This window comes from Callorhinus ursinus, unplaced genomic scaffold, assembly GCF_003265705.2.
Source record: "Callorhinus ursinus isolate GAN/ISIS: 27379988/994484 unplaced genomic scaffold, GSC_fseal_2.0 scaffold11, whole genome shotgun sequence".
NCBI classification, from domain to species: Eukaryota; Metazoa; Chordata; class Mammalia; order Carnivora; family Otariidae; genus Callorhinus; species Callorhinus ursinus.
Window position 1 is genome coordinate 58,393,537 of NW_027397073.1, and position 13,399 is coordinate 58,406,935.

Consider the following 13,399-nt stretch of genomic DNA (forward strand, 5'->3'; position numbering starts at 1 on the left):
AATGGATAAAGAAAATACGGTCTTCATATTTACCATGGAATATTCAGTCATTGAAAAAAAGGAAATCCTCCCATTTGTGCTAACATACAGGAACTTGGAGGACATTACGTTAAGTGAGATAAGCCAGAGACAGAAAAATAAATACTGTATGATTTCATTTAACATGTGGAATCTAAAAATGAACTCACGGAAGCAAAGAGTAGAATGGTGGTTGCTGGGGATTGGGGGAAATGGGGAGATGTACAGCATGGTGACTATAGTTAATAATGTATTATATACTTGAAATTTTCTAAGAGTATAGACTTAAGTGCTCTTACTACACACAGATAAAATGTGTTAATTATGTGATATGATGGATGTTTTAATTAGCTTGATTGTAATCATTTCACAGTGTATACATATATCGAATTACCACATTGTACACCATAGATACATACAGTGTTTGTCAGTTATACTTCAGTAAAACCAGGGGGAAAAGATGAGGTTTGATGAGAGTGTACATTCTTGCCTCATTGTTGATCTTAGGAGACAAAGAAAGCATTCAAGTTCTGTTCTATTACTGGGAGTTGTTTGCCATTAATCAGTATTAACTTTTATCAGATGCTTTTTCTGTATCTGTTGAGACTACTATTTGTTTTTTTCGCTTTTAGTCTGTTAATGCAGTGAATTGCATAGATTGATTTTCACGCATTAAGCTGACCTTCAATTATTGGGATAAATCCTACTTGTCATGATGGATTGTCCTTTTTATATATAGTTGAATTTAATTTCCTAATATTTTATTGAAGATTTTTTGGTATATGATGATGAGCTGTTGTATTGATGTGTAGTTTGTTTGGGAGCCCAACATGGGGCTTGAACTCACAACCCTAAGATCAAGACCTGAGCTGAGATCGAGTTGGGCGGTTAACCAGCTGAGCCACCCAGCCGCCCCACTGTTTGTTTTTGACCCATGACATGGCCTATCTTGGTGAATATTCTATGTGCCCTTGAAGAGAATGAATATTTTCCTGTTGTTGGGCAGATTTTTGTACAAATATCAGTTAGATTTTCTGTCTTAGAGTAGTTGAAGCTTTCAGCTGTAGTTATGAATTTGTCTATTTCTCCTGTCAGTTTTGCCAGGTTTTGCTTCCTGTATTTTGAAGCTCTGTTGCTAGTTGCATACACATTATTTAGTGGACTGATCCTTTTATCTGTGTAATATGTAAAGTTCCTCTTTGCTCTGAGATCTTTTTGTCTGATACTAATGTAGTTACTCTAGCTTTCCTTTGGTTAGTGCTTGCATGGCATATCTTTTTTCCATTCTTTTCCTACCTTCTATTTGGTTATTTGTACATTTTAAGATACTCTGGTTTAGTTTACCTAATGTGATTTTGATTATCCTGTGTATAGTTTGTATATTGGTTGCTCTAGCAGTTACATTATATAGCATAGGCTCAGAACCTAACTATATATTACATGCTTATTATTTATTGATGGACTATTTTTAGAATCTGATTTTGATTTTTATTCTGAAATTTTCCAAATAAAGTTACTGAAAGGTAATACAACCTTTTTCTGACAGTTCATAAATAGAATATTATTGCTATGTATAATTTTCTTAAAAAATATTCATGACAGTCCTACATTCACCAATAACTTGCTTTGCTTGATTTACAAAGGAGCTAGTGGTTTATCTTTATAGTCTCACCTACACTAATGCCTGGGGTTGATATTATGCAGATCCATTTTGCTTTTGAGTCAGAATTTATCTGTTTATATATGACTCATAACTGTAACTCTGTAGGCTTTACACAAGGCTAGTTTTGAGGGCAGTGCTATGTTTAATGATTCTATTTATATGGTAATAGTTGAAACAGTTGAATGATCCCAAGGTAAACTGTGCCTCATGTGTATAGTATCAAAAAAGTTTCTTTATTCAAGTTTATTTCCTCCTCTATAAATGAAAGATTTGAACTATTTGAACTCTGGCTTTTTTTTTCTGTTGGAATGTATTCTGATTTGGCTATGTTCAGATTAATTTAATCTAGTTTTGATAATCTACAAGTTAAGTCCATTCATTTAAGGGATTTTGGGGTTTGATTCACCTATTGAAATCAAACATTTTAAAGCACCAATAGAACAATTTGAAGAACGTAGAAGATTTTATTAACCCTCTGTTCAAGGTGTCTGGGTTTTAATAATTCACATAGATGCTAGAATGTAGCTTACTTAGACCTGTAATATCCATCTATAGGAAATTTATTGCATGAAATAATTAAAAATTAGGCTTGTCAGTCATTCTGCTTAATGTTGTGGTCTAAGTCATGTTCCTGTTGGCCAGCAACTTCAGTCTAGCCCAGTGCTATACAGTAGAGCTCTTTGTGATAATAGAAATGTATATCTGTATTATATAGTAGTTACTTTAATTTTAGTTAGTTTAACTTTTAACAGCCACATGTAGCTAGTAGGTCATCAGACAGCAACGCTGGTCTAGTCTCATGGCTTCCCTTTTTATTTGTAAAACTCCCTTGGAATTTTTTTGGATTTCAAGTGTAAGCTTGTATATAAGCATAAGCTTCTAAGAAGGTTCTTGACCTATTGCAGAGCAGGAAGCAGAAGGCTGAACAAATTAGAAAGAAAATGGTATATGACATGATAATTACAGTATGATAAACATTAAGCAAATGGATAGGTTGATAAAGTGACTAACTGCCTGGGAATGTCTGGGAGTTGAGTGAAGGTGAATAAATACTCCAGGAATTTTAAGTAGGAATGGTTTCATAAATTTAAGTTAATTTAAAATGGAATTAGATATTATAAAATTGCAGTCAAACCTATCAGATTCTTGGTTGGGTCTTCAGAAGTATATTCCAGACCAGTGCAGAACTACCAGAGAATCTGCTAGGACTTTCTACCTGTAGAGACAGGCTGAAATGACAAACACTTTGTTACTGCTTTCATTTCTACTGCTTGTGTTTCCTTGGAAAACTGGATATTAGATATTAGTCTAGAGAAGATGGGAAGAAATATAAAAGTAGTTCTCTTTTCTTCTTTTCAGTGACAAGATGAGTGGACTTTAATTAGAAGCTCAAATTCTTAAATGAAAACTTAGTTTAGGCTAGGACTTACAGAGACATAGAGAATATCAAATTGCATTAATTGTGGTATATACTCTTAAGTAAGTTTCATTGCATATGTATACAAATAACCCTTATATATCCATTCTTTACAGATCCAGGATGAGAAGACTGATAAAAGAAGAAGCTAGCTGAACAGCTATAAGATGCCCAAATCTGGGTTCACAAAACCAGTCCAGAGTGAAAATTCTGACAGTGACAGCAATATGGTAGAAAAACCATATGGAAGAAAGGTATATGATTATACTAAAGATGTGTTGAGTCCTTTGGAATTGGCAAGAACTCCCCATTTAGTATTTTTAGTAATTACCCATAAAATAAAAAGCAGTGGGATGCCAGATAAATCCAAACCATTTATCTAAATCTTTTAAAATTAAATTGGATCCCTAGGAATAAGATTGTTTTTCATTCCCTGAGATAACACAATTACTAATATGTCATATTTACTTAAGAAATAATCAGTGAGAGGGGGTGAAAAAAAGATCCAAGACCTCACAATCATTTGGCATTTCTTTCTCCACCTCCTGACCCCCAGGAGCAAAACACACATATACAGTAGCAGTTGCATTTTCCATAAATTTAACCTTGGGTAAATTTACGTAACTTTTCCAGCCTCAGTGTCTCTCTGTAATGGAGGACAAGAGTACTTTAGAGAATTGTTGTGACAGTGAAATGGCATAAGTATAGTGCCTAATGCAATGCTTGTTACATATTATGTGCTTAATAAATATTAACAGCTTTTGCTTATTATTTATTATTACTAGTCATTGCCAATGACCTGTGATTCTTTTTACATCTATCCTTCTTCATTCCTAACTGGTCTCAATCTCCTTTATCTAATTAATTTTACACATTATCTTTGAATTTTTCCTTTTTGTTTTTTGTTTTTCCTTTTAAGTCTTTTCTTCCCCCTAAGTCATTTTCTTATTGAAGGACATCTGAAATGTTTCCGGTTTTTTGCAAATATAAATAGAGCTGCAATGAACATTTGTGTACAAATGTTTTTTTAATCCCTTTATTGAGGTATAATTTATATACCCTTAAAATTCACTCATTTAATGTATAATCTAGTGATTTTTAGTAAACTTATAAAGTTTTGCAGCCATCATCACAATCCAGTTTATACCCTTTCCGTCATGGCTAAATGATGCTCATGCCCATTTGCCTTCAGTCCCTATTCTCACCCCAACCCCCAGACAACCCCAGATCTGCTTTCAAAATTAGGAATTTTAAGTTTTCAGAATTTGTTTTCAAAACTGTTTTGGCTATTCAGGGTCCTTTACATTTCTAGACAAATTTTAGGATTAGCTTGTCAGTTTCTACAAAAAACCTGTTGGGATTTTTAATAAGGATTTTATTGAATGGATCAGTTTGGATAGTATTGGCATCTTCCAGTCCATCACCACTGAATATCTCTGTTTATTTAGATCTTCAGTTTCCTTGAGCAATAATACTTTATAGTTTTTAGTGTACAAATCTTGCACTTCTTTTGCTAAATTATTAGTGTTTTTTTCTTTTAGATGCTATAATAGTTAATTTCATTTTGGGTTTTTCATTGCTAGTGTATAGAAATAGAATTGATTTTTATGTAGTGATTTTGTATTCTGTGACCTTACTGAACTCATTTATTGGTTCTAAAAGTCTGTGGATTCCTTAGGATTTTCTACAAATGGGATCATGTTCTCTCCATATAAAGATAATTTTACTTCTTTTCCAGTATAGATACTTCTGTTTTTTTCTTGCTTGATTGCACTGGCAATTTCTGCCTTTGATTAAAATGATTAATCCATTTACATTTAATATAATTATTCATAGGGTTGGATTTAATCTGCCATTTTGTCTTGTGTTCTTTTTTAAAAAATTTTTTTATTGTTATGTTAATCACCATACATTACATCATTAGTTTTTGATGTAGTGTTCCATGATTCATTGTTTGTGCATAACACCCAGTGCTCCACGCAGAACGTGCCTTCTTTAATACCCATCACCAGGCTAACCCATCTCCCCACCCCCCTCCGACTTACTCCCCTTCATTCTTCCCCTCCTGCTATCTTCTTCTTTTTCTTTTTTCTTAATATGTTGCATTATTTGTTTCAGAAGTACAGATCTGTGATTCAAAAGTCTTGCACAATTCACAGCGCTCACCATAGCACATACCCTACCCAATGTCTATCACCCAGCCACCCCATCCCTCCCACCCCCCACCACTCCAGCAACCCTCAGTTTGTTTCCTGAGATTAAGAATTCCTCATATCAGTGAGGTCATCTGATACATGTTTTTCTCTGATTGACTTATTTCACTCAGCATAACACCCTCCAGTTCCATCCACGTCGTTGCAGATTTGCTGTGTTCTTATATGTTTCATATTTTTTTTGTTTTTCTCCCATCTGTGCTGCCTTTTTTTATTCTAAATATTTTTCATTGTACTATTTACATTTCTGATTTCTTAAACTTCTTAAATTTCTGATTTCTTGAATTGTAATCTTAAGAAGTTGATCTCTGGATTATAATATGCATCTAATTATTGTAAGTTAATATTGACGTAATTCCAGTAAAACATAGCAACTTTGTTCCTGGATAGCTCCATTTCTTCCCCTTTTTTTTGTGTATCTATAGATTCATCAACATTTGTTATTAACTCCAAAATAGACTGTTAGGATTTTGTACAATCTTTAAAGAAATGAAAGAAGAAAGGAGAAACCACATATTCATACAGTTCTTTTTACCTACAAATTTACCAGTTTTTGTCACTCTTAATTTCTTCTTCTTACAGACTCAAGTTACTGTCTGGTTGTTATTTCCTTACAGTCTCTAGGAATTTCAGTATTTACTGTAAAACAGATCTTCAGCCATGATTAGATTTCTCAGTCTTCATTGATCTAGGAATATCTTGGTTTTGCTGTATTTTAAAAAACAGCTTTATTGAGATATAATTCACATACCATATGATTCACTTATTTTAAAGTGTACAATTCAGTAGTCTTTATTATATTTACAGAGTTGTGCAGTTATCTCCACTACTGATTTAGAGAATTTTTACCCAAAAGAGAAACCTGTGTATCCATCAGCAGTCACTCCTCGCTTTGTCCCCAACTTTCACAGCCCTAGGCAGTCACTAATCTACTTTCTGTCTCTGTAGAATTGCCTGTTCTGGATGTTCCATACAAATTGAGTTATAGAATTGTGGTCTTTGGTGACTGTTTTCAAAGGGCAGTTTTGTTGGATATAGATTTCTTAGTTGACTTTTTTAAAGAAAAAAAATTGATTGAATGTCACCCTACTTCTTTCTTGCTTTAACTGTTTCTGATAAGTCAGCTGTTTTGTACACTTGTCAAGATGAATTTTTTTTTTTTATTGCTTCTCTCTGTCATGTGCTTAGGATTCCCTTGTATTTATTCTGTTTGGGGTTTCTTGAGCTTCTTAGATCTGTAGATTAAAGGTTTTCATGAAATGTGGAATAATTAATTTACTGATTTTTTTTCATCTCACATCTGCTGGTGAACATTTCTAATACATTTTCAGTTACTCTGCTTTTCAAATCCAGTATTTCCATTTGGTTGTTTTTGTAATTTTTCTTTATTAGTATTTTCTGTTTGATAAGTCATTGTCATACTTTAATTTTTTAAACATTGTTTTATTTCTTTATAATAACCGTCAAATCTAGTATTTGGGCTTACTCAGAGAAGTTTCTATTGAATACTTTTTTCCTTGCTTTTTTTGTGTGTCTTAATTTTTATTGAAAACTGGACAATTTAGGTCATATACTGTAGCAGTTCTACAATTCTGGGTTCTCATTATTTCCCACCTGAAAGTTGTAACTGCTGCTGAGTTTATTTATTTATTTATAATGAAATGTTAAGAATTTATCTGCAGTATTTGTCTCAACCACTGGTATCCATTTTTTTTCCTTTTTCTTTTTTGGTCTTGCTTCCCCAGGGTTACCCCTGTGTCTGTGTAGATTAATCAGCAGCAATTGATTGGTCAGAGGTTTTACTCAAATACCAGGAGCCATAAGACTTTCACCTTCTATTGACAGACTTGCCTGTGTGTTGAGGAGTGCATTCAGCATTCAAGCATTTTTGTTTTGTTTTTTTTAAGATTTTATTTATTTGACAGAGCACAAGCAGGTAGAGCGGCAGAGAGGAAGGGAGAGAGGGAGAAGCAGGCTCCCCACTGAGCAACGAGCCTGATGCGGGGCTCTATCCCAGGACCCTGGGATCATGACCTGAGCCGAAGGCAGACACTTAACTGACTGAGCCACTCACACGCGCCCCTCTTCAGGCATTTTTGAAATCTGCCCTGGTATTTACTTTCTGTTAGGCTCACCCAGGTATTCCCTTTGCTTGTGTGCAGTCAACTAAGGATATGTGGAGAGCTTGGACCCTCACAGATTTCCTCTGCATGGTACACACGATTTCCCAGTCAGTGAGGGATATATGGAGAGCGTAGCCCTTCTCAGATCTTCCCCATACATTGACATAGCTTCCCCTCTCAGCCAAGGATATGTGCAAACAAATCTTATCTGGTACACCCTATGGTTCTTTCGTTTCTGCAGTCTCCTTGGTAAATTTTTGGCTTACGCACCAGCTGCTGCTCTTCTGCAGCAGGATCACAATCTTAGGCTAATAGGACTATGCATTGTGCCCCCTCCAGTTGTTTCCTACCCTGTTTGTTATTTTTATAAACAGTGCAGCTGGGTGTGGGCTTTTGGCCTTCTATACCAATTCAGGTTGACACTCTTTGGCAGCAAAGATGCTGGTTTTCATTGCCAACCCCACCCCAGTAGCACTTCATGCAAACTAAGCATCAGCCAGGGAATGAAAGCATTCCCCGAGCAAGAATGCCAAAGACACTCACCGTTCTTGAAAAAAAATCATTTTTCTTGAAAAAAGAAAAAGTTTTCTTGAAAATTTAGGCAGTTTTTCTTGAAAGAAAAAGACTTCTCAATTTGTTGTTTGCTTTTTTCAATTTCTAGAGCCTTGAAGTGGTTGTTTTGACAATTGTCTAGATTTATCATTGTTTCTTGGGGAGATAAATTGCCAGTATCTTCACTCCACCATAGACAAGTTTCCCCAAATATATTTTAATGCACCAAATGTGACAAATCCTAAGCAGAATGATTTCATTATTAGTTTTATCTAACAAACCTTATATGGGATTCTTAGTGTATTATGTACTGTTTTATGACGCTAAGCATAAAACAACAGGTGGTTAAGGTATGATTTAAATCTTTATGAAGACTCTTAACTAATTACTCTTCCTGTTTGTCTGAAATGTTTTGCTCTCAGGACCCCTTTAGCATAATCAAAGATCCCAAAAAGGGGCACCTGGGTAGCTCAGATGGTTAAGTGTCTGCCTTCAGCACAGGTCATGATCTCCAGGTCCTGGGATCTAGCCCCACATTGGGCTTCCAGCTCAGCAGGGAGTCTGCGTCTCCCTCTCCCTCTGCCTGTTTGTCTGCTTGTCTTCTCTCTGTTTCTCTCTCTCAAATAAATAATCTTTGTGGGGGAAAAATCCAAAAAAGTTTTTTTACATGTGGGTATATCTGTTGATATTTACAGTATCAGAAATTAGAACTGAGAAAAAATTAATTTTATATTAACTGGTTTAAAAAAACAGTAAAACTATTACTACATGTTTACACACATAATATATTTTCATGGAAAACAACTATATGGGATATATAGCTATATAAATCCAAAACAAAAACTATTAGAAGAGTGTCCTTGGTTTTGCACATATCTTTAATGTCTGATTTAACAGAAGACCACTGAATTCTCATCTGCTTCTGCATGCAGTGTATTTGGATATCACTTGTCATGTAGCCTCTAGAAAACTCTAGTATGTATTCTTGAGAGAATGAGCAAAGTACAGTAACACTGTGAGCATATTTCTGACCTTGCAGATCCTCTGAAATGGTCTCAGGTACCATACTTTGAGAATTGCTCTACCATTGTAAGAAGCACATTAATGGAAGTATTGAGTGTACAGTGATGGGACAAAAAAGGAGAGAAGCAATCAACTGTAGAGGGTTCAGGGATGGTTTCACAGTAGAAAAGATACTTAATCTGAATTCTCAAGGATGAATGAGTATGTGGCCAGCAGGAAAGTAGAAGCAGAGGACAGTCCAAGATGTAAAAAAAGACATGAATTTTAACGTTACAGTAGTACATATAAAGTCAGGATGTAGCCTGTGGAGGATGGAGGGTAGGAGATGAGCATTAGACAGGGGCCGGTTCATTATGGCCTTATGTGTCTTGCCAAGGAACTTGAAATTTATCCTGTAGCCATTGAGTCAAAAGGGAAGGGCTATGGTAGAAAGCAGTTAGAGTGTTATTTTAAAAATCCAAACTAAAGGCAGTGTGGGCAGCAGCTATGGGGATAGAAAGAAGTTGGCAGATCTAAGAGATGTTGAATGAATTAAACTTGAGTATGTAGAAAAAGTAATCTGGGTCCACCCTGAGGTTTATTATTCCCTGAGAAGGAATCCAAGAAATGGAATGGGTTGTTTTGAGAAGAATGTTTGCTTTGTACTTGTTGATTTGGCCATTGGAACATCCAACTGGAAGTATTAATAAGCAGTTAGATAAAAATCCAGAGCTCAAAACAGCTTATTGGAAATAAATATATGAGGACTAGTGGAAAAGTAACCACATTATTATGGAGATGTCACCCAAAGAGAGTGGAGAGAGAATGGAGGAGAGTATACCCTGAGGAATTCAAATATTTAAGAGTCATCAAGAGACAGGAAATGAGGACAGAGAGAACCAGGAGAGGCTAAACAGAGAAGAGTAGCTAAGGGAGTCTGTATGCCAAATGCCACAGAGGTTAACGGGAAGGGTGAGGCCATTGGATTTTGTCAATTGAGATACCTTAAAATGACTTTGCTTGGTAAAGGTAATTTCAGTAGAGTTTTAGGGACAGAATGCAGTGCTAGATTTAAGAAGACAATTAGAACTTCTTTTTCTAAATGTTTGAATATAGTAAAGGTTGCATTTGTGAAATTATATCTGGGTTGCTTGATATCATTTTGGGGGTTGAATTTATATGGCTGAACTTGTTAAAACTTCTATTCTTCCTAGGTACTTTGTATGTATCTTTTGAAAGCTGCCACTAAATAAACAGTAGTGGCTAAGCATTGCCTTCATAAAAGTGTAGAAACAACTAGCAAAAAGCAAACACTTTTCACTAACATACTTCTATTAAAAACATTGCTTGGCAAGTTAAGAATGCTTATTAATCATTAGATTTATACAATAAATGGGAAGAATAATACAGACTACTATGTTTTTCATTTATTAATTTTTGGCTTACCCAAAGTGATATATTTAACTCTTCTCAATCTCTGTACAATCACTTAATCAAGATCACATACTTGTTTGGGTAAGGATCAGAAGCTCTTCTGAGGCAGTGTGCATGGTGCTCATTGCCATGTTTTAGGATTTCTGAGCAGGTTGACATTGAAAGCTGTTGTTAAAAGTGATTTTCTTCAGTGTTAGATATTTAACTTAGTGAGTAGATTGGCCTTGAAGCCAGCCTCAAGCTTCTGAGTTTTTTCTTCCATACGGTTTTAGAAATGAATACAGAGTTGTTCTGATAGAGATCTTATTTACAGTTTAATATGACACAGACTATTGCTGTTATGAGATCCTAACTTAATAAAATAACCTGAACCAAAATTTAATTTCTTAAATGATTTAAGTAGAGCATTATTTTAAATAATAATCACATTCTATAGCAATATGCATTTAATATAAAGTGCTTTCATTACCTCATTAAATATCACAGTAGGAGTTCATCAAAAATGTCTCCTCACAATTCTTCAAGTATTTTATCCTTTCAGTGCTAATCTGTAGGGTTTTTTTCCATTGATTTTAGTTTAGAAATTATTTTGTACCGTTTTCAGCTGTAAGTTAGTATTTATGATCTGTAAAAAAAAAATCTTTGATAAAACCTTCTATAAAAATCTTAAATCTAGGTTAAATTCATGAAGTGTGAAAGTGGATATTAATCATTTAACCTGCTGAGTAGCTGTCTTATCCTTTTTATCAACATAATTCAGACCGTCATTATTTTATATCCAAGTGATAAGAGAGAAATTTTTATTTTACTGTTCAAGTAATATAATACATGTTGGTTGTAGAAAAATTAGAAAATACATAGAAGAATAATGAAAATAGAAATTGCCTTGTAAAAAACCATCAAGAATCTGAGATTGCATTGTACACTGTCCTACTTGCAAGCTAATCAGTTTCATGGATGCTGGCAGGAGATGCGAGACTCCTGAATGGGATATAAAGGAAAGTTAACTTCTCATAACAATAGCAGTAGCCATCTATAAGCATTTGTGCCTGTAACGTGAGCCCTGTTTCTCACAAGGGGATGCGAAGAAGAGAGTCAGGTGACAACTACATAAAAAGGGGGTTGCAGTGCAGGAGAGAAACCCCTGATCTTTTATAATGGGCTGCCTGACTTACTGCCCCTAAAGGGAGAAATTATTTATTATACAGAACAGTATACAGACCTGCCCTTTGTGCTTCTTCCAATGCTACCTTCCAAGGCTGTTCTCCATATAGATATTCTTGAAAAGATAGTCCAGAACAACGGGAGTTAGTGCCTCTGTAAGATGTGCAGATATGCAAGAGAGCCATGGAGAATTCTCTCCCAACACACCAGTAATGCTGCTACCTACAGATAGCTCTTCATATTTAAGGTTGTGTCCTTCAAGAGTTTTCTATTTTTTTATTTCTCGGTAAATTTTTACCTCTTCTTTTTTCCATCTTAGTTGGTAAAGGCTACCAGTATATTGTCTAACAGTAACAGTGATAGAAGGTCATACTCATCTTGCCATTGATTTTTGTTGTCATGGTTTTTTTACTAATGTATAGTAGGCCCCAGATGTTTACATTGATTTCATTACTGTGTATCTTAGCTGTTGTAGGTTATTGAAAGAATAACAGAATTAACATAAATGAAAAAGACTTAAAATACTTTAAAATAATCTAAGAGTTCTAGACTTTTCTATGTCATGGGTATGGAAGAAGAATGTGCCAGTGATTTGGTAATACAGAAATTTCAAGACAGTCAGATGTAACTATTCATTTTGAAAGTTTCTTTCCCCAGATCTGAAAATAATTTTTAAAGTGTTTAAGAATCTCACAAAAACCCTTTGTTCAAGTAGTACTAACCAGGATAGTTTATTTTACAGAGAACAGAGCTGGTTGGTAGCAGTTAGAAATATTCACACTAATCACCATATTGCAGAGGTGAGTGTGACCAATATGTTCTTGTGAACATTTTCCACTTGTTATCAAATTGGTTTCTTTTAACTTGTTTTATGGCACAGAACAGTATCTTTACTTACACAGATTTGAGGGAAAATGGACACCTTCACATTTTTCTTAGATTCTGTTAATAACAAAGATTCCTATTTCTAAGGCAAGTCTCTGGAATTTCATTGGTTAATCTTTGTGTTAATCATGCCTTTTTATTTCTGATGCTCTGACATCTGGGGCCTGCTGACACCAGGGAGACTGCCGCTTCCAGGGCTAGCCAATTCCCAAAGATAGTAAACAACTCATTTATGACCAACATTTCATATGCAAACCAACCAATCCAGAGTCCAGACCCAGCCACCAACCGTATCCAACTCTCCCACCCTGGCCCACTGTTCCCCTGCCCTAATAAATCACTCTAGAGCCGGGTACCAGACAGTAAGAGAAACAATGCCCATGGCCCAGAAACTGCTGACGTTACTAAAAATACCCAATCCTGAGCCCACTTACTGTGCCTTGTCTTTTCTTCCCTGAGGAAACCACAATAAAAGCTTTTCCCCTCATTTCCCTTCTCTCTTTCTGCCCCCTAACCCACCATGGTGCTACCGTTTGTGTCCCTGTGTAGTGTGGCGTGCCCCCTCATCTTGAGAACTGTAACAAACTGTTCTTTCAGTGGCAGTGGTCTCCTTGTCTGTTGGCTTCACCATACCTGAGTAATAATAAAACCTACATTCTAAAACAACCTTATAAAGAAAATACATGCCTGTGAAGCTCAGTGTCAATGGCAGAAGTGGAAAAACAGCTCAAGAGGATTTAACTTTATAATTGAGAAATAAATAATACGAGGCTGTTATTCTTCAGTAATCTTTATCAGTTAAGATAAAAGAAGTCACATTCTCTTCCTGATTTTGTTAATAGATTTATCAAAAATGAATGTAGACTCGGTCAAAATGTATTTTTGTCACCTGGTAAGTTCATCGTATAGTTTTTCTTTAATCTTTTGA

The 13,399-nt window shown here is 35.2% G+C and overlaps 1 protein-coding gene across 4 annotated transcripts in view; it reads left to right on the forward strand.

The window, feature by feature from the left end:
• The window catches only part of ANKRD12 (ankyrin repeat domain 12), a 122,497-nt gene that overhangs the window by 30,069 nt on the left and 79,029 nt on the right, over window positions 1–13,399 (forward strand). For all 4 annotated transcript variants that reach the window (XM_025886868.2, XM_025886869.2, XM_073898528.1 and 1 more), the window contains exon 2: window positions 3,215–3,352. In XM_025886868.2, coding sequence (XP_025742653.1) covers window positions 3,266–3,352 — 87 coding nt within the window. In that variant the 5' untranslated portion in view covers window positions 3,215–3,265. The remainder of the gene's footprint in view (window positions 1–3,214; window positions 3,353–13,399) is intronic.